Source organism: Carassius gibelio, chromosome B21, assembly GCF_023724105.1.
Source record: "Carassius gibelio isolate Cgi1373 ecotype wild population from Czech Republic chromosome B21, carGib1.2-hapl.c, whole genome shotgun sequence".
NCBI classification, from domain to species: domain Eukaryota; kingdom Metazoa; phylum Chordata; class Actinopteri; order Cypriniformes; family Cyprinidae; genus Carassius; species Carassius gibelio.
In genome coordinates, this window is record NC_068416.1 from 21527005 (window position 1) to 21549916 (window position 22912).

The 22912-nt window shown below is 39.0% G+C and overlaps 2 protein-coding genes across 12 annotated transcripts in view; one reads left to right on the forward strand and one right to left on the reverse strand.

The window, feature by feature from the left end:
* The window catches only part of sptan1 (spectrin alpha, non-erythrocytic 1), a 32306-nt gene extending 12252 nt beyond the window's left edge, over positions 1-20054 (reverse strand). For 5 of the 11 annotated variants that reach the window (XM_052588453.1, XM_052588450.1, XM_052588454.1 and 2 more), the window contains exons 1-30: positions 10792-11031; positions 10279-10404; positions 9767-9907; positions 9387-9667; positions 9151-9295; positions 8815-8969; positions 8565-8700; positions 8290-8391; positions 8038-8175; positions 7828-7938; positions 7654-7731; positions 7365-7520; positions 7076-7280; positions 6757-6938; positions 6381-6624; positions 6170-6292; positions 5812-6029; positions 5482-5574; positions 5247-5381; positions 4995-5143; positions 4383-4442; positions 3770-3968; positions 3562-3666; positions 3008-3040; positions 2842-2877; positions 2617-2664; positions 1847-1938; positions 1591-1735; positions 968-1149; positions 749-848 (exon numbers count right to left, since the gene is read on the reverse strand). In XM_052588453.1, the coding sequence (XP_052444413.1) occupies positions 749-848; positions 968-1149; positions 1591-1735; positions 1847-1938; positions 2617-2664; positions 2842-2877; positions 3008-3040; positions 3562-3666; positions 3770-3968; positions 4383-4442; positions 4995-5143; positions 5247-5381; positions 5482-5574; positions 5812-6029; positions 6170-6292; positions 6381-6624; positions 6757-6938; positions 7076-7280; positions 7365-7520; positions 7654-7731; positions 7828-7938; positions 8038-8175; positions 8290-8391; positions 8565-8700; positions 8815-8969; positions 9151-9295; positions 9387-9667; positions 9767-9907; positions 10279-10404; positions 10792-11028 (4155 nt within the window). In that variant the 5' untranslated portion in view covers positions 11029-11031. Of the gene's footprint in view, positions 1-748; positions 849-967; positions 1150-1590; positions 1736-1846; positions 1939-2616; positions 2665-2841; positions 2878-3007; positions 3041-3561; positions 3667-3769; positions 3969-4382; positions 4443-4994; positions 5144-5246; positions 5382-5481; positions 5575-5811; positions 6030-6169; positions 6293-6380; positions 6625-6756; positions 6939-7075; positions 7281-7364; positions 7521-7653; positions 7732-7827; positions 7939-8037; positions 8176-8289; positions 8392-8564; positions 8701-8814; positions 8970-9150; positions 9296-9386; positions 9668-9766; positions 9908-10278; positions 10405-10791; positions 11032-19889 lie in introns of those variants that run through there. The other 6 variants (XM_052588458.1, XM_052588456.1, XM_052588459.1 and 3 more) reach the window with 4 other exon arrangements.
* Positions 20055-22099: 2045 nt separating this feature from the next.
* Positions 22100-22907, forward strand: si:dkey-228b2.6 (uncharacterized protein LOC563918 homolog). Its single transcript, XM_052588956.1, has 3 exons — positions 22100-22178; positions 22252-22435; positions 22590-22907. The coding sequence occupies exons 1-3, from the start codon at positions 22117-22119 to the stop codon at positions 22902-22904; spliced, it is 561 nt and encodes a 186-aa protein (XP_052444916.1). The 5' UTR covers positions 22100-22116; the 3' UTR covers positions 22905-22907.
* Positions 22908-22912: the final 5 nt, after the last annotated feature.

A 22912-nucleotide genomic window follows, 5' to 3' on the forward strand; every position in this document is an offset into this window, starting at 1 on the left:
AAAAATTATAATTCAACTTTATTTGGAGTGGTACTTGAGCACAATGCATATTTCATATTATTAAGCCTAAAGTATACTTTCAAATCACAATCAAATATCAAGTATATCTTTAGTTCAATCCAGTATATATTTTAAAGTGCATTAAAGCTGCAGTAGGTAACTTTTGTAAGAATGTGCTCCTCTGGCTCCTCCCAGTGGTCCTATTGCCATTTGCAGAAATACATTGTTCCCGTTAAGAAACAACCAATCAGAGCTGCAGTCCGTAACTTTGTTTGTGTTCAAAATGTAGAAAAATGTATATAATAAGCGAGTACACCATGAATCCATTTTTCAAACCGTGTTTTTAGCCTGTCCTGAATCACTAGGGTGCACCTATAATAAGTGTTTATATTCGGACTATTTTAGATTGCTTCGGGGGTACTGCAGCAGAGTAACCCAGTACCTTTGTGATTCTTCATAGACATAAACAGAGAGAAGTAGTTCCGGCTACGATGTTCTTCCACAAGACGCAAGAAGTTCTGTTTATTAACCGTCAAAAGTTACCTACCGCAGCTTTAAGTGCAAAATTAGTTTTAGCAGACTTTAATTAAACCAGTTTAGTAATTTGTTTTTTATTTTTAATTCATAAATAAATAAATATGTAAATGTAGTTATAGTATAGTTAGCTTGAAATTAATGTGTTTAAATTACATTTTAGTTTACTGATTTTTCACTAGCGAAAGTACATATCATAGTGGTTTTTAAGAACCTGATGTCTCTCCAACAGGGCTTCAGCTCCAGTGACGTCCTTGGCCAGCTCATCTGAAGACACCAGCCCCCTGATTCCATTGATCCAGGACATGAGGTCTCTGGGAGAGAGAAGCACAAATTTGTTTAGTCTTCTATATTATAGCTCAGATAGCTTCTCTGAGTTGTTCGTTTTGCATGTTTTATACTCTTTCCATCCCTCTTTTTTCCTCCTCCTCACCTGAAGTCACTGAGGAAGCGCTGCAGGTCGTGAGAGTTGCCCAGTTTTTCTTTGCGTTGGTCAGCACGACCCACCAGGCTGCTCCAGGCAGTGTTAAGCTCAGTGCACTTCTCCTGGATGTCATCCACAGCCTCGGGATGAGACTGAATCAGACGCTCTGCGGTCTCACCAAGAGAGTTCACCTGCCACAGGAAGAAAATTATATATCAATCATGAAAAGTTTTAGCATGTAAACGGATATGACAGTCTTAATGTATTTGGTCTTGGCGGGCTAGATCTGATACACCTGCTTCACCAGATTAAGCATGTAAGACATGCTGCTGCTGCATGAATAGGCACATATAAATCCTTACAGATCTAGACAGGTGGTGCTGGGGGAGGTGGAGGATTTCAGAGGAAGTCTGATAGTATGCAGCCGAACTAATTTACAGTATTTAAATGTTGAGGAAGCAAGCTCACTGGCTAAAGAATCAGCAGGGGACAATGAGCGTGTGCTGTGTAGTAAATAATGGGATTTTTAGCAGATTGCATGTAAAGAACATATCAGCCTGTTTGTAACTTGATATTTAGGAGATGTTCTGTTAGGAATTAACCAAAAACTAAACCAACAATGAACATTTTACCTTGTCTCCTAGAGCAGCCAGGTCTCTTTCGAAGCCCTCATGCTTACGCTGCAGAGCCTGCACGCTGGCGAGGTCATGGCCGTAGTTATCAGTGTTCAGAGCTTGGTTCTTCTCTTCGATCCATTCCTTGGTCTCATCTGCATCCCTGTAAATCACACTGAGTTTAATTCCTCTGCACTTCATGTGGCTCACATCACACAAGTATAACATGAACATAACAGTATAATTCTGAGGTTAATCAGTGGCATATATGTACCTGTGGAACCTCTGCACCTCATGAGCACTGCCCAGCATGTTGCTTCGGTCTTCAGCCAGCTGCTGCAAGGACCTCCAGCGGTTGTTCAGCTCCTATACACAAACATACAACCATTAGCAGCTAATCAGACGGTGGGTTATAGTTCCAGTTTAGACAATGATATGATCCCTGACAGCAGATTTGACTCCCTGAGGTCATGTCTTAAATGATATAAAATGACTGATGAGAAACAAACCTTTTTTTTGGCAATCTACATTCAGAAACATGAATTTTAACACCCAAACCACAATCCAAAGAGTCACATAAATGGTTCCATATCCTTTGCGTCATACTTTGCTCTTCATATCAGTAGCAAAAGTAAAAGTATGGGTAAGTGGCATAAACAGAAGGGCTACAACATTAAAGCACATAGGATAAGTGATGACAGTTAACAAATATGGAAAACTTGGGTGGGTGCATCAGCCGCAAACTGAAAAAGAAGCATTAATGCATTCTAGAACGGCTATTTTACCTCCACCAAAACATATGGCTTGAAGAAATAAAGGAGTTAATTTCATATGGTTGACACAGACTCATGAATGGAAACAAAGGGAGAGGGATGCAACCGCAAAGTTGATGATCAGTAATAGGACAGGGAACAAGAGACCATGGTAAGAGCACAGGACCACCATTATGAGTAAGTCCTTCAGGTACACGAGGCACAATGCAGGATTTAGTGGGATTGGTTGAGGGAAGATTTAAAGATTGAAACTAAGAACCTAGAATCTTACCTTAATAGTATTAAAGTTGGCCGTTGTTTGAACAGCCAAGCGAACAGACTATATTGAGTAAAAATGTGCAAAAAACAGAGAGAGGGCAGAAAAGAACAGAAAAACACACCAGTCAAGAGAATGTCACAAAAGGAGTTACAAGAACCAGACTGCTCTTCTTGCTCTGTAATCACAGTCACCAAACACGTGATTTAAAAGCATTTCAAATTCAGCATGCTATATTACCTTCCATGGAGATGCACCTTTGGAATCTGCTTCATCCTGTGAAATGAAATATATACAATAAATAAATAGAATCAGTTTAATTTAGGAAAAAATATTCATGTGCATGTTTCATGCAGACATCCCAACTGTTGTTGAGACGAGTTGAATGGTATAAAACAATAATGACCTTGCCAGGAGCTGAGCCCAGCATCTCTACTTGCTGATGGTGGGATGAAGAGGAGGTGTGATGAGGGAATGGAGGGTCGGAAGGAGAAACGGGAAAAATAGGTAAAATCACCAAATCTATAAATCTTATACATTCAGGCATATAAATAAGAAAACTACTCTGATGTACACTTTCCAAATTTAAATGTAAGCATGAAATTGATTAGTGGATTGACTAAAAATCTAGAAAACATCATGATGTATACTACTGCCAAAAAGTTAGATGAGATTTTTAAGTTCTAGAAAGAAATATCTTATGCTTACCGAAGATACATTTATATGAACACAAAAAATACAGTAAAACATTAATATTGTAAAATATTTATATTGAAAAATAACTTCTTTTTTTTTGCATATATTATGTACTGCCTAATATTTATGATTAATTGTGTCTTTAAAATAGCTTTTTAGACATTCAGTGCATGTTGGCAAAGAAAAAAAAATTGACCCCATACTTTCAATGGCAATGTATGTTTAATTAAATTCACTGTGTGTGTTCAGTGTTTTTCTTCATACCTGGGCCTGCATGACAGGAGCCTCTTCAGCCATCAGTCCTTCAGACTCCAGCTCAGATGCCACCTTGTTTATATCCCTCAGCCGAGATTCATTCGCTTTCAGATCCTAGCAAACAGTGAAAAAATCAGCGAGTTTAGAATCAGTGAACACTTATTAGCCAATGCTAGCATCCCGTGATAAAGGAGCCATAAATGTCTTAGAAACATACCTTCTGGAAGTCATCAAACTTCTTCTGAAGCACTTCCACTTGCTCCAGATCAGAGCCGACCTCCTCATTAGTAAGCGCTGACTCTTTCTCATTGATCCACTGCTGCAGCTCGTTCGCCTCACGGAAAAGCATGAACTTCTTGCAGCTCTTCTCCAGCATGTCTTTCCTCTTCTCTCCCAACTCTTGCAGTGTACCATACCTAAGAGGAGAGATCAGAGACTTTCATGCAACTCCCACCTCAACACTGGGACTGAAACATCTCATTCAAGGAGAGGAAACACAAGCTGGAAACACGGACAAGGGTTCATCTTACAGCGAGAAATCTGCATTGTCACTTATCGAAAATGCAGTGCGAAACATCTAGACACCAACTCTACGAAAGGAAAAGCTCAGAATAACAACATCCTCAGAAGAGATGTGAATGTCTATCCCTTGATGGAATAGAAGAGGAGAAAGAATGAGACAATGATATGATGGACAGAGAATGATAGAATTACAAAAGACCTAAAGCATGAGAAAAACAACGAGATGGATGAGGGGGAATGTGGATGAACATTTTGCAATGATGGAGGCTTCTTTGATCAAATAAATGACATTGGTCGGGCCTACTCACAGTTCCTCCACCTGCTTCATGCGTACAGATACGCTGCACACCTCCTTGGTGACCACAGACCTGCCACGGGGCAGGGAAAGCAGACACATGCAAGCATTTCAGTTTAGAAAGAAAGAAAACAAGAAAGAAAGGAAAAAGAGGAGTAACGAGGGGTCAGAAACATTATTGAGAGTTAGTTTTTAACAGATGCCTTATTTGAGCTGCAAGATGCAAGTAAAGATGCAAAGATCTTAAAGAGGCTTTGTGTTAAAAAGAAATGATTTTGATGGAACGTAAGTAGTAAGGTTGAAAAATTATTACAAAAATGTTCACATAAGGGCCATCAATCAATTAAAATTAAAATTATATCTTACAATTTCTCTGGAAACTAATACTTTTTTTCAGGGAGCCTTTGTCTTTGTGAAACAAATCTTTTTTATCATTGTAAATGTATTTACTTTCACTTTTGATCAATTTAATGAATACTTGACGAATAAAAATATTAATTTATTTTTTCTTTCAAAAAAAGATTCTTTCTGACCTCAAACATTGACAGCCCGAATGCATTTAAGACAAAGTAGGAAGTCTGCCTTCAATCATCTCAATGAAAACTAAAAGCAGAGTGACTCTTACTGATTGTCAATCTGCTCCTGTCGCAGAGCAATGCTGCCCTGTTCATTTAGCAGATTCTCACGAGAGGAAGATTGAGTCGGGTCCAACTTCTTCACGTACGCTGCGGGAACAAAGCCCTGCCTGTCGTTCACTTCCACTTTCCACCAGTCCTGAGAACAAGATACAGATATATATTACTTGCATAAGTCCAAGCACTCATCTAGATTCAACCTGGCATGCTAAGTAACACATGTAGTGTGCCCTATCAATTACCTTATTGGTGCTGTTGAGCAGAGTGAGGATGTCGCCCTTCTTCATGGTGACCTCACGTGGACTCTTCTCCTGGTAGTCGTATAGAGCAAGAACCAGCTCCTTGCCAGTCTCATCATCAGTAGGGGCCACTTGTTGCTGATGATTAAATCAATGAAATTTTCATTTCCATAAAATGTAAAGGTTTTACGTGTTATTTGCTTTTGGTCAATGCAAAAGAGTTGTTATGTGATCTTACTCTGCAGGCCTCAGCTTGTTCTTTTAAGGCCTGGATGCTGCTGCCATACGCACTCAGATCTGACATCAGTGCCTCATGCTTCTTCAGCAGAGCCTGTAAATGATAACACTGACATTTAGAGCCATCCACCTTTTTTTATACAAAACTGCGATGACTGTGATGAGTTTAGTTCTGCCAATTAAGCACGTTAAACATCTTATTATGTATGAGGGATGTTACATGAAATGATTATTTTTGCCTTACATTGCATTTTTTGCTCAAATATTATTAGAAATGCAATGTAATATTTTAACTAACTTCATTCTAGATCCAGCCCTCTTTCTTGTTTACCTCTGCAGAGTCTTCATCCTTGCCGTAGTCGGTGCTTCCAACAATGGGCTCCTTCTCTCTCATCCAAGACTCAGCCTCATTGGCATCAGCAAAGTACTGCTGAGCCTGAAGGGAGTCCTCCAGATCCTGTCTACGCTGGGCCGCTTTTCCCTTAAGTCCATCCCAACGATTGTGCAGCTCTTCCAGCTTAGCTTTCACATCCTCCCCTGCAAAGTGACCTGAAATTTGAAAAAAAAAGAAGCTTTTATTTCCATGAATATTTCAAATTTATTGTTTCTACTTAATAATGACTATAGGTGTTCTGAACTGATGACTAATAGAAAGTCAGTCTTATAAGAGTGCAAGAATTAAATATTACCTTCTTCAATCATGGCCTCCCCCTTCTGAGTAACAGCCTTGATTCGGGGTTCATGCCCAGAGATTTCCGCCTGCAGAGCCTGGTGTTTCTTCAGAAGGTTCTGGACTCCAATAAGGTCTTTTCCTGATAGAGTACAAGAAAACGTTGTTTTAAGAATATCAACAGTTTATAGTCATTTCAGATTTCATTCATGCAATTGAATCACACCAACCCCTGTTGGTGGAGGAAGCAATGGGTTCCTTCTCTCGGATCCAGGTCTCCTCATCTTCCACATCCCTGAAAAGCTGTTGAAGGCGCAGAGAGTCTGACAGCTTCTGTTTGCGGGCGGCCATGGGCTCCTTAAGAGCCTCGTAGCGCGCCACCAGAGCCTCTTGTTTTTTGCGGATGTTATCAGCATCAAAATGGCCAGCCTCCTGGAACTGCCTGGCCTGAATAGTAATGCCATCAATGCGGTCCTGTAAAGAGGAGAGTTCAGATGAATGAGTTCAGATGCTAAAAAACAAATACTGCCAGCTGCACAGAATCATACAAGAAACAGTGTAAATGTCTAATATCAGTTACTTTGAAAATCATTCAGACGTTGTTACCTGGTGAGCAGCTACATCAGCCTCCAGCAGAGCATGTTTCTTCTGAAGATTCTGGACGCTGGTCAGGTCTTTGCCAAAGTCATCAGAGGCTAGGTGTCCCTCCACCTCATACAGCCACAGCTCGATGTCCTCTACATTACGATTGAACTGCTGCTGCTGGTTCGCTTCACGCAACTTAATCCCTGAATAAGTAAATAACGTGATACTGCTGAAAAATCTGACTTTCATAATAACCAATAATAAATCAGATAAACATAATTTTAAACTACAGACAACTGTCTCTTCCTTTGAAATAGGCAGTAATGTGCCATTTTCTTACCTTTGAGTTCAGTTGCCTCTAGAAGTTTCTTCCACTGAGAGCTGACCTCATCCATCCGGGTGGACATCTCGCTGGAGGCATAGTGTTTTCCATCAATCAGCTCCTGGCCTGACTTCTGCAGTGCATCAATGCGGCTCTGATTGGCAGAGAGCTCAGCTTCGAAGGCCTGGTGCTTCTGTACCTTTCCCTGCAGGTTGGATGGGTCCTGATACATAAGGAATAGAGGGTGAGAGTAAGAAGCAGATAAAAACAATTGATTCTAAAGGTTTAAAACTCTAGGACAACATACCTTGTAGGCCTCGTCAGTGGCAGTCTTCATTTTCTCGTTGATCCAGCTCTTGAGTTCATCAGAGTCCCGGAAAAACTGCTGCAGATGGAAAGAGTCCTCCAGGGCGGCACGGCGAAACTGAGCGCGCTCGTGAAGAGCGTTGCGTCTGCTCAGCAGCTGAAGTAGAAAAAAAGGTGTTTAAGTCATAGTATTACCAGTGATTCAGCACTTCTGTCAGCAATAACTGAGGGGAGGAAAGTGCTTGCGGGGTTGGAATGAAGGACGTTTCAGGGTGCTAATCTCCACTTACTGCATCTCTGCGGGTGGCCACATCCTCCTTGGCGTAGTGATTGTTCTGGATCAGTTTGGTGGCAAATTCATCCAGGGCCTGTGTATTTCAGCAGAGAATTAAAAAGAGAACGAAGTAAGATTTGTAAACCTGATTATAACCGGCCTTGGATTTTATGTCAAACTGATTTCTTACGGTGATCTTCTCTTCCTGGGCACTGAGGGATTTCTCAAAGTCTTCATGTTTCTTCAGAAGAGCTTCAACGCTGTCCAGAGAGTCACCCAGATCTTCATTCAGCAGGAAAGCCTTTGAGAAAATCCGTTTGAAATGTTTAAATCTTTGCTCTCAGTTGTAAACAAATTTAAAGTGTTACACGATTCAGAAAAAGCCTAGATGAGTTAGTACCTCTTGCTTGCTCATCCAGTTGTCGACCTGCTCGGTGTCTCTGTAAAAGAGCTGCAGGTCCATGCACTGCTCATACTGCTGCCTGCGTAGCTCCCACAGCTCCAGAAGAGACACCTTCTCCTCAGAAAGGATGCCCAGCTACACCAGCAAACACAAAATGAGTGTCATTCAGATTCTCACTTTAGAATTAAAACTGCATGGATGATGATTTGAAAATAGCCTACAAAAACACAGGTCCAAGGTCAGACACACCTTTTCCTTGACTTCCTCAGAAGCATAATGTCCGGTGTTCAGCAGAGCCTGCCCAGCCTCATCGGTAGATTTGAAACTGTCCTCATGAGCATCAATCTCGCCCTGGTAAAACATTATGGTCTTTCAATGTCAAGCATCCTTGGAAGAGCAATGATATAAATTAAATACTGAATCAGCAAATCAAAAAAGAAAGAAAGGTTTAAGCTCCTATAATTACTATCCAAACATAATTTTCCCATGTTGCTCTACTTGTTTAGATTTTCAAAGTTCAATACCTTATGCTCCTGGTGGCGGTCAAGCAGGGCCTCCGCACCGGCCACATCATTGGCCAGCTCATCTGCATTGATCAGAGCCTTCATCTCGGTCACCCAGCTGGTCAGGTCGCGGAAATCTGCAGTGAAGCGCTGCAATCTGGAAGCAAGACAACCATGAGATCACAAGTAAGCACTGTGTAAACTGAATTTAAAATCTCAACCAATCAATTTGAAGTAGTGACCAAAAGCAAAAAGGTGTGTCTTAGCCTACCTGTAGGAGTCATTGAGTCGAGCATGTCGTTCAGCTGCCAGGGTACGGATCTGCTCCCAGTTGGTAATGAGTTCGTCTCTTTTCAGATGGATCTGAGAGGCATTCTGGGGGTGTGTCTGCTGCAGACGGTCTGCCTCGCCGCCAAGAGTGTTTACCTAAAGACAGCACAGAATCTCTATATCAAACAAACTGAATGACTTGCACATTCTGTTGTACATCTCTGCAACAAATTAAATGCACGTAAATAAAACAATAAAAGAATACGTGTATAAGTGTGATGGGCAGGTCTGTATTGAGGGACAGAAAAAGTGAGTTTGTGGAAATGCTGTGTCTTACCTTGTCCTCCAAGGCTGCCAAATCTCTTTCCAGCCCCTCGTGTTTCCGGAGGAGGGCTTGAACGCTGGCAAGGTCACGACCAAAATCATCAGATGCCATCAGTTGCTCCTTCTCCTTAATCCAGCTGATTGTCTCATCCACATCGCTGAAGGTCAGAACAGAACATTTCACTGACTAAACACATTCAAACCAACCAATTTGTATAGTAGTGATTACAAATGTCTTGAATAACTCACCGGTTGAACCGCTGCACCTCAGCAGCTCCAAATAGCTTGCCCTGCCTTTGCTGAGCCAAACCCTTCAGCCTCTGCCAGGCAGCGTTCACCTCCTCCTGCTTCTTCAGGATGAGCTCAGCCTCAGGATGGTTCTCTTGGGTTAGCTTACCGGCGGCCTGGTTCACCTCATTCACACGCTCCTCGTGGGCCGCCAGGTCTGTCTGGAATTCTTCAAACTTCTTCTGCAAAACCTCCACATGTTCCAGGTCCTGGCCAAGCTCCTCTGAAGTGGCAATAGCTTCCTGCAATAAAATATTGTTATTGTATCTTCAAATCTACTTGATGGAATTATACTGCAGTATTCGCCCAATGTATATACAGCGTAATATATAATTCCTCACCTTGTCACTGATCCAGTCCAGGGCATCCTCACACTCACGAAGGTACTGCACCAGTTTCTGGGCCTGCAGGAGACGCACTCCCTTCTCTTTAGTCTTCTGAAGCAGCAGGTCCCACAGACGGTGAAGTTCCTCTAGACGGGTCTGAATTTTAAGAGGGGACGAAGACAGACAATTAGGATCAAAACATTACAAAAACATTATTCAAAGTCAGCTTGGACTGTAATAGAAAGACAGAATAAGGAACTTAAGGTAGAATGAAAAGGAACACAGCACTCAGTTCTTTTAAAGTGTACATGCACTGTAAAACAAACTACAACAAATGAAAATTTCACAGCACTCAAGTACCTACTGGAATAAAAGCACCATAATTGACACTTTTTACTATTGGTCGCTGAGCGGTCCGGTAAGGCGTGAAAGACTGATCCATATAGGATAAAGTTAAAACACTATAAATTTAACTTTTCTCCATTATGGAACTCTAGCATGTGGTATTAAACATGAAAAAAACTTACTCGAATGGTTTCAGATGCAAAGTGGCTCTCAGATATCATGAGATTGCCAGTCTCGTCCAATTTAATGATGGCCCCAGCGTTAGCCTGCACCTCTGCTTCAAAGGCTTGATGTTTCTGGAGCTTTCCCTAAGAGATGGGGAGAAAATGCTATATGAGAGCAGATTTTTATTAATAAACACTGTATACTGTGTAAATGCATTCCTCATGAGAAGTTTCCAACTCTGTAAGACCTGATTTCAACCAACTGTAGAATAATCTCTAAGTTGGCATAAGTCACTCACAACACAAACCTTGTGACCAAAGTCACTGCATGCATGTGTTCATTCACTGTATTCAGCTATTATAACAATCTGATGACTCTATAAAGAAATTCACTGCTGATTACAGCAGACAAACCCAGCTGAGGAATTTACAGCTTAAGGGAGGAGTCACTTCAAGAACACAGGTGACAGCTCATTTTTTGCTAAATATGATTTCAGAAAGGGCGCTTATGAAGCTTATTTTTACTCTCACCTGTAAGTTACTGGGGTCCTTGTAGTTCTCATCAGAGGCGATCTGTAGCTTCTCTTGGATCCATTTCTCAAGCTCATCTGCATCTCGACGGAAGAACTGGAAGCGGTAAGAGTCCTCGAGTTTCTGTCTGCGCACAACAGACAGCTCCTTGAAGCGACGGTACCGGTCAAGAACCTGCTGACGGCGCTCCTGGATGTCCTCGGCTGACTCCAGAACTTTAACTCCACTGATATCCATTTTCTAAAAGAGGGAAAAAATAATGAATAAATCTCCAAATTTCCAAGTTCCACATGAACTTGGGCTTAGTAAGCATAAGCAAAAATGTTCATACACTTTTGAAGAACCTTAGTATGTCTTCCAGATAAGAAAGGAACAACATTACAGCAAGAGTGTTACTTGAAAGGAAACAATGGGAACTATATGTGTATATATATATATATATATATATATATATATATATATATATATATATATATATATATATATATATCACTAAGTCTGTGTGGAACAAACACTCACTCAAGGGAGTTACCTAAAACCAGGCAGACATTTTATGAGTTAAAAGACACAACTCTCCCCAGCAATGGCCAACAGCTGAGCACATGGGGGGCCCGGCGGAAATTCCTAACCCTTCTGAGCAAATCGTCACAAAGAGAGTGCTGCCATCAGCCTCCCATTGACACTGAACACAACCCCCATCAATCCAAAGCTACATCCACCCCAATCCAACGGCATCTGTCCCATACTGTCAGTGGGGAGGGGGTTGTGTGACTTCAGCTGTATTCGAGGGTGGAGGGGACGAGGTTATGCTCTTTTTCTACGAATAGTGTACCATTTTATGATCCAGAACTGATCCGTTCTAGAACAGTTGTCACCACAAAACTGCTAACGTCAGAGGTTGGGGGATGGAATAATCTCAACAACATTGTTCTGACGTGAAACAAAACTAAACTTCTCTCATTATAAGAAGAAACACAGGGAAATGATTCAAACTATTCTCAAAAATCTTTATTCTTGTAAATAAAGACCATTATCTGTCGTGTTTACTGTAATCAGTTAATATAAAGACAAAAGCTGTTAAGTCAGGAGAGTAGTAAGCTGATTCTCAAAAATGCTTGCTGATTTTGAGCGCCAGACTAACTGGATTTCTGGGAATGCAGGGTCAAGTTTTTGGTCCATTTCAGAAGAGTCTAAGGATAGGATAATAAATATCCTGTTAATGCAGTCAGACACAACTGGCTCAAATTAAAATGATCTTCAAAAGTGGTGATAAAAAGCTAACTTAGGACAAAGAGTAGAATAATTCACTTCACACATGCGTGTGAACATCTGGAGCAATTCCACACTGATGTGTGAGCATCTGAACATTCTTCATCTGTTTTAGAACTAACATGGCAACCTTTTAACCCTTTCTGTGAGGATTATTTTATTATTTATTTATTCATTTAATGATAAAGATTATTTTCTTGACCAGAATATTGTAATTTAAATTACAATAATATATATATTTTTTAAACTGTAAGAATAAAAAAAAAAACTAGGCATTATACTCTTCTCTTGCTGTTGTTCCAAACAAAAGACACTACCAAAAACATGCTCCTTGTTTATAGGAGACACAAGACAAAGCACAGAATATCAGACAGGTTTGATATCCTCCAACTGTGTGGAATTGAAGTCTAAACCTAAAAAATGAGTCTGTGCCCATCATACACTACGTGATTTTCTGTGAAATCTTTAAACTCTAACTACCCAGAATCTTCAGATTAGCAATGACCTCCAGCAGCTACAGTGTTGACTAGTCCAGACTGTAAAGTGGTGCAAAAATCATGTAGTGTATTCCAGCCTTAACAATATTCAAAACTACATTATGGTTTAATATTTAACAGAAACCGTATAACTTTTCCCTTGTTAAAAACATTCATTAAAAAGCTTTTATTTTTAAATAAATCTTTAAGCTAATTCAATTACCACATACATCTATGATTTTATTCAACAATAGCATTACTGTGTGACTGCATGTGAATGTGGTCTGGCAATCACATGGTGTGCTCCATTTGCTGAAGCGAATCCATCATAGGATGCATTTAGAAAAGGGTTCAGGCTAATCCAAGCTCAGGAAAACTAACAAAACAGCACTTTAACAATTTGAAGAGGGACCAGACTATGGAGTCAACCATCTAATGCACTGTCAGCCTGGATCAATACAGTCTTTTGTTTTGCTGGCCAAAACTGCCATCTTTCCACTATAACCCTCTATGCATGTACGTAGAATTAATAAAATAAAGATGGTGGAACAAGAGCAAAGAGAATATCATGCTTAATATAAAAGAGACAAGTCTCATGAAGTTTGATATTAACTGCAGAAGATCAGCCCTGTATAAAACATCCACTTCATGATAATGAAGGATGGAAAAGAGAAAGCAGATGAGGAAGTGATTAGCTAATGGCTGATCCATTAGTGAGGTCCTTGACTCAATCATAACCTCTTAAAAAAGCATAAAACATCCAGATGAGAAATGCGATGGATGACTGATGATCTAATGCACAGCTTGTGCTCTACTGTGAATATGTCCTGTTTTTGTCCAGATCAGCTGGACGCATTCCTCCGTTCCCCCTACCCTGCCTCTCTCCCAAAACAATCCTGTCTCAATGTCCGCTTAGATCAGACAGGGGATTTCGACCAGCTCAGCTTGGTTTTACTCAGACAGCTCTGCGTGGATAGATGTCATGACCACGGATCTGTACTGTTAAATTAAGCCGGCAAATGTGCGTCGGGAAAATTCCTATAAGCCACACCCATACACAGATCAAAAGTCAGCAGATGTCAACCCATAATGAGTCTTTAATAAACATGAACTCTCAATATCTTGGTTGTGATGTTTTTCAAAATGCTAAAGCATTAAATAAAAAAGTCGATAAATGAAAATCCCAAAAAAGTAATAAAACTCACCAGAATATAAAGCTACGTGTTCACGAGGGTCTCACTGCAGTCCAGCTGTAGCAACAGATAGCACCTCTAAACGCGACTGCGTACTAGTGATAACACAAACTCACACGTTCTTCACCCTCCCTGTTCCTCTCTATCATTTGTCTGCTGCTTCTAAATCCAAATTAATACAGCAGTCCAGTGGCACTCTGGAATGTTCCCTTCTTTTTCCCACACGCTTGTTCACTGAGCAGAGCGCTTCAGTAACTGTCTCTCGCATTCCCAACACATGATGACACAGGCAAAGTCCAACCTCTCGCCCTGCTGCAATACAGTGGCCATTTATGATTTATGAACAGGTAACCATTACAAGAGCTTTGAGATATGACATGCTGAAAACCATTTTATGTTCTTGAGGTTTGTGTAATAAAAAAAACACTCAGTAAAACCAACCACCATGTTATAGTCCCACTAAAAACCATTATGGTCAAAACCACAGACCACAAACCAAAAAAGGAAGAGAAGTCAAGAAATAAAAACATAAATAAACCATCTTTTGGAAATTTACAATATATTGGAATTGCATTTGTTATATATAATAGTGATATAAAATAATATATCAGTATTGGTTGACACTGGATACACTACCGCTTTGTGGTCAGTAAGCTTTTTTTTCTTTTTAATGAAATCAATGCTTTTATTCTGTAGGCCTGAATTAAATTGATCAAAAATGACTGGATTTGAACATATCACATGACTAGAATTGTAATATCAGTGTATCCCTAACCAGTTGTTTGCAGCCTATAAGACCCTTTGTTACTGTTGTACAATATTCCCAATTCAATCAGACAATCAGGATTCTCTAATAGCATCAAGGCTCCTATTCGTGCTCTGTCCTGAAAATAAGGTTGTCCTGACAGACATTCGTAAGATTCTCTTGGAGAAGATCTAGGATATTAACCACAAGCCTGAAGGTGACACAGATTTTCAAAGCAGTATAAAGAAGACATCTGTGTGAAAAAGAAGAACCACTAACCAGGAAAACTAGAACATGAAAGTGAGTCAATCATGAAGATGCTTTGCTAAAGAGATCAGATTCTTATCAGATCACAGCTGACATGAAAAATGAAGTGATGCAATAAGACACCTATTTCCTCAAGTGTTCATTTTTCATAACATGGATACCATACTCCAAACATCAGTGTTCAGCTCAAGTGAAGCACTTATTAAATGCACTCCCACTATCAAACTGGGAATACTGAGAACTCAGTGAGGTCACACTGAAAGCCTGGAAGTTTCCATGGTAACACAGCTGTATCTGAGAGGAGCTGACGTCTGAATGGGCGGATGGAGGTTTAAGGAATTTAGAGGAAATGGGTGGGCCGTCTACAAGGATTTAGCTTGGCTAATAGTAGCTGTTTGAAGAAACCAAAAAGCTGAAATAACAGCGATACAGATACAGATAAAAGCGATATATATTATTTATACCCTTACACTTAAAGAATTGGCAAAAAAAAAAAAAACTCACCATCACGCTATCCAAAATGCAGACGAGTTGGTCTTTATTGGAACAGACTTGGAGAAATTTAGCATTACATCACTTGCTCAACAATGCATTCTCTGCAGTGAATGGATGCCATCTGAATGAGAATTCAAACTCACAAAAATCTGATAATAACATCACAACAATTTACAAGTAATCCACATGACTGCAGTCCATCAGTTAATATCTTGTGAAATTAAAATGTGTTTGTTTGTAAGAAGTAAATTTCTTATATTTTTACTGTTAACCATTGCTTCTTAGGAATTTACCAATCCCTAACAACACTTCCTCCAGGGATCAAAATCCACCAACATATTTGTTTAGAACTGTTTTGGACTGTTTTCACATATAAACGGTGCTTGATCTGTACATATTTATCTTCTGATTCAGACAAGATTACCTTCACACTGGAGAAACCAATGTTATGGATGGAGGACTTGAATTTTACCCAGATGTAGTGGTTTGAAGAAAAAAACAAAACAAATAAAAAAAAAAAACATCCTGGGAAATTTATTACGAACTATTATAACTACTACAATATTTTTTTCAGCTCATTATGACTCTCATTATGATGGTACCCATTCACATGGTGAGCAAGTGATGTGATGCTGAATTTCTTCAAATCTGTTCTGATGAAGAAACAAACTCATCTATATCTTGAACGACTGAAAGGTAAGTTACTTTTAATTTTTGAGTTGACTAAACCTTTAAAGCATATCCTGTTAAAAACTACTTTAATGAATAAGAGCTGATATCTAAATTAACCTTGAGAATGACAATGCACTGAAATTGTGTCCATCTTAAAAAATTCAATATTTATGATTATCGTCTGCTGCAGGGAAACAGGTTCTCCCATCACAGCTGCCATGGATCAAAACGTCACACTCAGTCAGATTTTATATGACTTAATCCATGGCAGCATATCAACTATGCTTCATCATGCAGAACACACCCACACAAACCATGCAACAAACACACAAAATCTGAAATATATATCAGCATTTCCATGCATTATATATAAAAGAGCATCCACAGACCTCAAAAATATCCTCCTGTCACATATCCAACCACTTACGTTCAGTACAGGTAAGTGCGATGATGCTTCTTAAGATGATGATGAGTGCATGAGTATGCAGAAAACAAAAGCTCTCTCTGACTGCATTTGTCTAACCATCTCCTCTGCCTCTCGCTGCAGTGCAGACAAAAGCATCAGCGCTGCAGTGACAGGCCAGTGTGGGGCGACAGCCAAGGTAGAGCCCAGCCCATGCGTCTCTCTTTTCCAGAGAATAGGGAGAAAAACACTTCAAACTGTTTTTTTCCCTTTCTTACATTGACAAATTTCAGTTTATCTTCTTATTGCTACTACACAGCAAACCAGGGCAGACACACACACAAACTCACATATTTTACCTTCAGTTTGGGTTTAAGAAACTTGGACATGGTAACAGGTGTCTCAGGGGTGGCTACATGGCGTAATGTAAAACAACATTATTGGTAAAAAGTTGAAATTGGTTAATAAAAATAGAACTGGGACAAATATACAAAACTAGGGCTGCATGATTAATAGTATTTTAATCATGATTTCTGCTCCTCTAAATTAATCAATCATGATCGTCTGCAATATTGGCCAGGTGGATATATTTTTCCTAAAAATGGAAGTGGCATACAGCCAGTCTGTGTTCCTTTAAGAGGCCGAAGTGCCATTTGATGCAAAACCTACAAATGTTGAACTGTATTCAATCCAAATATGAATCTCTTGAATACATTGTTTGTGATTGTGGTTGCAGAATAAAAGCAGCTATGTAATCCCTGTGCTAAAATACAAATACTTTGATGTTTTTATATAAATGCAATAATATAATTTAGCTTTATTAAAGTTAATATTAGGAATTTCTCCATTTCAGCTTTTGAAATATTTTTGAAAGGTTTTACCAGTTCATAATTTATTTAGTGTGATAATGTACATATGATAAATATAATAATTCAGGACAAAATGGTAAAGGTACTGTGTATATGTTAACATTCTCTGGAATTATGTGCAATAATTCTTATCAAATGTAAACACAACTAAAATCTCAAATAAGAACAGTCATGATTAAAAATCACAATCATTTTGATTATGATTATCTGGTCAACCATTATCATGCAGCCCTAACATAAACCATTTAATACAATCAAGGTCTGGTTAAATTCAGGCCTTTTTGAGCCAGGGTAGAGCATGCAGTATTATATCAGTTCATGCAATAGCACAACAAAGACCACAGGAAAGAGACCATCTGAATGATACATGTCAAAGTGACAGAATAGACCTGAATGCAAAATAAGGGTGTCCCTTAGAGCCTGGTAAATAAAGTAGACCTCTTCAGGCAGGTTTGTGTTACACCAGGATGCAATGTGAAACCAAAACAGACAATGGCACAACACACAGCCTTTGGACTGTTTTCTATCAGCCTTACAAGGCAACATCCTAAGGCAACAGTAACTGGTCTCTGAATAATATCTGCGTCATTATAGACACAGGGCTGCTATGAATTCAATAATCAAGAGTTGTTTGGCTTGTTTATTTCAGTGGCACCATAATGACCTGCACTAACTAATTTCTAATTCAGGATTAATGCAACAGCGTGAACCAAGAAGATTTCTAAAATATGGTTGATTTGAGCAACTTCTTGCCTTATTTATATGCAAAAACTAACTGCAAAAGAGAGGGGACCCTGACACTGGGAGGGGTCAACTAAAATAGTTACACAGCTGCACAAAGGCAACATGTCCCAAAGGAAACCCCCACCCTCCCTTACGAAGACCCTGCATGTTATGAGTTATGTTATGAAAAAGAAGACCACACCCTTTGAAAGATTCTCAACCATTTCAGAATGCATGCCATCAGCCTTTGAAGAAACAGGATGAGGAGAACAATGAACATCAATGTATTTGTTCCCGAAACACACTAGACTGTCTACACTGTTGTAAAGAGACCAACAAAAGTGTTAAATCCCAGACGCTGATATGAGAGGCATAGCCAGGTTATTTCATAATGCGCGGTTGCACAGAGGCACCAGATCTGAAAATAGGCCTCAAGTGCTGATTAAGGGCAACTAAAAATGTGACTGGAAAAGTCATATTATGAGCTTTTAGGTCTCATAGAGATTAGTTTCTGATTAGTGTCTGATTTTAAGAACATAACATTTTATGTAACATTCAGAACATTTTAATTACTGGTTTACTGCTTTTCACATTTATTTTCATCTCTGGTGCCAGTTACTTATAATTTTACAGAACTAAATTTATTTAAAAAATTTATTGTATTTGTATTTGTTTGAGCATGTCACTTATTCCTTTATTTTCTTATAATTACACGTATTTATTATTTTTGCAAGCTTTGTCCTTAATTTATTATCAGCAGGTCTGGTTTTAATATCAATCTGATTTTAATATCAAACAAATGACTTTCTCTTCAAATTATAATGAATAAGGGGCCCAATATGAATATTGCAATTTATATGCAATGCATGCTAATGTCTAAACACAAAAACATTCATCTTTTTGACTTCAGGAGCTTTTTTATTTGCTCAGCAGGGCTGTTGGCATGTCAGCAAGTGGGCGTGCATATTAAGTCACTGCTTCACTGTAGAAAAGTCTATGCCAGCTTCGAAAAGCAATGGTGCAAAGCGTTAAAATCTTGCAGGTATTTTTTTAAACACTTTGCATAAGCCAGAACTTAAGTGCAGTACAGAACATAATATATTGACAACATAACACACTATCCATTACACAGTTTAGCCAGAAAAGTGCAACTGAATTATTAATAAAATCTTTATGACCCACCTTGAAAGAGTTTATACAGCATATATTTTATTTTAATAACAGTCCAAACATTGTTATACCAGAGGTTTTCGAACATTCACACGTTATAGGAATAAACCATTAACTAACCAAAACTCAAAGCTATGATTATAATAAACACTGTACATTTAAGAAGACCATCAGTAAACAATAAAAGCCAAGCAAAAGCCCAGGCCTCATTTCAGGGAATTAATCCATTGACAGACCAAGAGAGTAACAGTCGCTGGGTGGATCCTCAACAGCCTAAATGCATATGTCTATAAATTAACATTAGCCAATGTAAATACCGAAATTGTGTATTCTGAATCGACGGAACAAGGCACACCGTTGAAACGAATTTATTTTCTCTTTTTTCTTTTGGCAGAGCATTTGGAATTAAATGTCCATATGCAGTTACACAGATTTAAATAAATCCCGCACAACGTTCTGTATCCGCGCATGTTTAGTTCATATCTAGCTGTGAATATAGGTTAACTTAGCTCTCTGCAGCTAACGACTCCTTTGGGCAGGGCAACGAAAAGCTTGTCTGAAAACGTATTTAAGTCATGATATTGGCATAACAATGTAATAACAGTACATTTTTAGTCAAATTAGAGAGGCGTGCTGTTCTGTATACTATTAAACTGATGAAAATGGTCGTTGAAACGCCCAGCACGGCCCTCGGCATAGAAACGCGACATAAATCCAAACATTCCCTTAGTTTTGAACTAACACGTCAAGGTATTGTGTTTTCTTTATAAAAAAAAATACACAACTGTAAAACTGAGATGTTGTATAATGTCCTACCTTGCCGAAGGATTTGCTCTGTTTTTCTGGAGCTGGGGGACAACGGGTGGCGACCTCAACGAATGAAATAGCAGCGTAGCGCGAGCGATCGAATGGAACGCGCTGGAGCTGCGCGAGACGGTGACATCATTCACTGCAGCAACGAGCCGAAAGTTGACGGAAAAGGACGAAGCTGTCTAGTGCGCCCCATTGTGCTTTGAACCTCTGCGTTCTACATAAAACATTATTTCTGTGTATAACATAAATAAATGCTGCCTCATTTGATTTTGTAGTTTGCTGATGAACGTCAATTTTGGATAGTTAATTTGGATAGTTAATTTGGTGAATTTCCTGACTGTAGTGAATTTAATTGATTCTGTGTCTTTTGTTAAATTCCTGGCTGTACTCCTGGTCTGGAAAACACTGCCATAATAAATCAGATTTCTGCTGTATCATGGTGTCTTGGCACATCCAGATGAAATTTGCAAGAATGCCTAAATAAAACAGGACAATAATCAAAAAATACCAAATGTCTGATCTAAATTGGAATATACCTGCACATAAAACTGTACATTTGTATATTGTTATTTACTTTTTTCTGTGTTTTTGTTCTGTTGCTATCAGTCTATTGCATTGCGGAAACTTGTGTCATTAAAACAAATTCCTTTTTTAAACATACCTGGCAATAAAGGTAATTCTGATTCTGATGAATGAAACAATTAAATTTAGTTCAGTTCAGTTCAAGTTTATTTGTATAGCTCTTTTCATGATACAAATCATTGCCAAGCAACTTTACAAAGAATTCATTTTCTACAATGTATTTAGTAGTAGCTTATCACTTATCAGTGGTAACTATGTCAAATATGGGAGAAATGTATGGCAAAATGGAGTTAAAACTCAGGTCTTTGTAAGGGCTGGATCTACAATGTAATTCCTGGATGTCAATCCCTTGGAAGAATCAGACAAACAAATAGAGACATAATTAGTGTAGCTGCTGTTTCGACCAAGCAAAAACTATTTGTTTAACCCATGGAATAATGATGGGCATTTGATCAGATATAACTGCAGTGCAAGATTATGAGATGCATTATTTGAATGCTTGTCCAAAGAGATGTCTTTAATCTAGATTTAAACAAGAGAGAGTGTGTCTGAACCCTGAATGTTATCAGGAAGGCTATCCCAGAGTTTTGGAGCCAAATACGAAAAAGACCTCCTTTAGTGGACTTTGCTATCATAGGTAATACCAAAGTCCAGATTTTTTAGATTTACGGAGCGTGATGGATTGTAGCGTGACAGAAGACTAGTTAGGAGCTAAACCATTAAGGGCCTTGTAAGTAAACAGTTTCTGAATCAAAACAGCTTGACAGAGATGATGACAGTGATCATCCGACTGACATAATTATATTTTCTGACTAAAGCAAAATATTCTGGTACCTAATAGAACAAAGTAATACAGGAATTTAATTAGATATATATTTTTTAAATATAGCTAATAATCAAGTATAGGAATATATAAATATCATAAAGAGAGAGAAGAGTGCTTTTGTAAACAGAAATAAAATGGCACACAGTAAATAGAATACATGTTTTAAACTAAACTCAGACCTCATTTTATATACCTTAACGGCCTATTCTTTTGACTTTGGCAGCTAATGGCTTGCAAATCACCCAAGTCATCCAATAGAGCCGTTCAAGGTGGTAACCAGTTTCTTTCACAGCCCAGAATTGTTCCGTTTAACAGTTTTACAAATAATTGGCATTTTCTGAATGTCGATGTTCATTTTCTTCTGCAAGAGAAAAGGGGAGGGTACAGAAGATTTAGCAGAGAGGAGAAATGTGGCAAAATCTGCCTCCAGAAAAAAGGAAAAGAAAAAGCGTATAATAAAAGGATGACTAAATCTAAAGCTGAACATATTATTAATTATTTAAAAACTTTTGGTGTTTGGTGTTCAATTCGTTTAAGTTAAATCTCAGAAACCCTACAATGAAGAATCACCAAAATATATAAGCTAGTAAATTGACGTTTTACTCTTTTTTTGGGGAGGTGTTTAAATGCTGCTGCAAAGAAAAGCCCATCCCAGAACCATCATGTAAACAAAACACAAATGTATCTATTCACAGGTGATGTGTAAATCGCCCATTACCACCTTTTACAAGACCGAGAACCAGCAATCACCGCACTATAAAGCCCTTGCATGCAGAATCATTCATCACTCAGGAACTTTGGTCTGTAAACAGAGCTGAAGAGATGCAATCGTGTGATTTCTGCGGATACGGCCCTGGCGAGAATACCCACGGTGTCTCATTCAAGTAAGTTTGCGAGCAGTTTGCCGTTTAGCAGTAAAACAAAACCGTTCAGTTACTGATCAAATTGTTCTCTCAGATTCCCTTTAAAAGAGGAACATCGTCGTCACTGGATAGTGAATATGGGGAAGGACGCGGAATGGACTCCATTTGGATCCTCGTCTCTGTGCTCCGCTCATTTCACTCCAGATTGCTTTGAATCCGGATCAGCGCGTTTACACTCAGACGCGATTCCGACTCTATTTAATTTCACACAGTCTAAGGTAAATCTCTATCTATCTATCTCTATCTACAAACCACATACTTAAAATTAGGTTATTTAGAGCCTTAATTTTTTATGCCTAACCTTCCAACAGAAAATTTTAACAAACCATCAACAATTATATTTAAAAACGTTACAACTTTTTTTTGTTTCAGAATCAGATGCTAAAGGACACTGAAACTCTCCCACCACAGCAAGGATCTACTGAATCCTCTGAGTCTTCCAGATCATCCTGCTCTGACTGCCATAAGCATCTGCAGGCCACGGAAAGAAATTACCAGCTGAAATTAGCTGCTGCTCAGCTTCAGATAAAAGAGTACAAGAAGAATCTAGCAGAGGAGTCACGGAAAGCAGCACAATGGCAGAAGCGAGCAATAGTTTTGCAGAGCGCTATCAGAGCAATGAAACAAAGGGGGTCAATACCTGCTTCAAGAAAAACATCTACACCTAAAAACAATCATTTGGACTGAAAGAACAC

Coding starts and splice junctions, on each gene's coding strand:
- si:dkey-228b2.6 (XM_052588956.1), top strand. CDS start 22,117: ATGCAATCGTGTGATTTCTGCGGATACGGCCCTGGCGAGAATACCCAC. Junction 22,179..22,251: donor ACCCACGGTGTCTCATTCAA/GTAAGTTTGCGA, acceptor TTGTTCTCTCAG/ATTCCCTTTAAAAGAGGAAC. Junction 22,436..22,589: donor TTAATTTCACACAGTCTAAG/GTAAATCTCTAT, acceptor TTTTTGTTTCAG/AATCAGATGCTAAAGGACAC.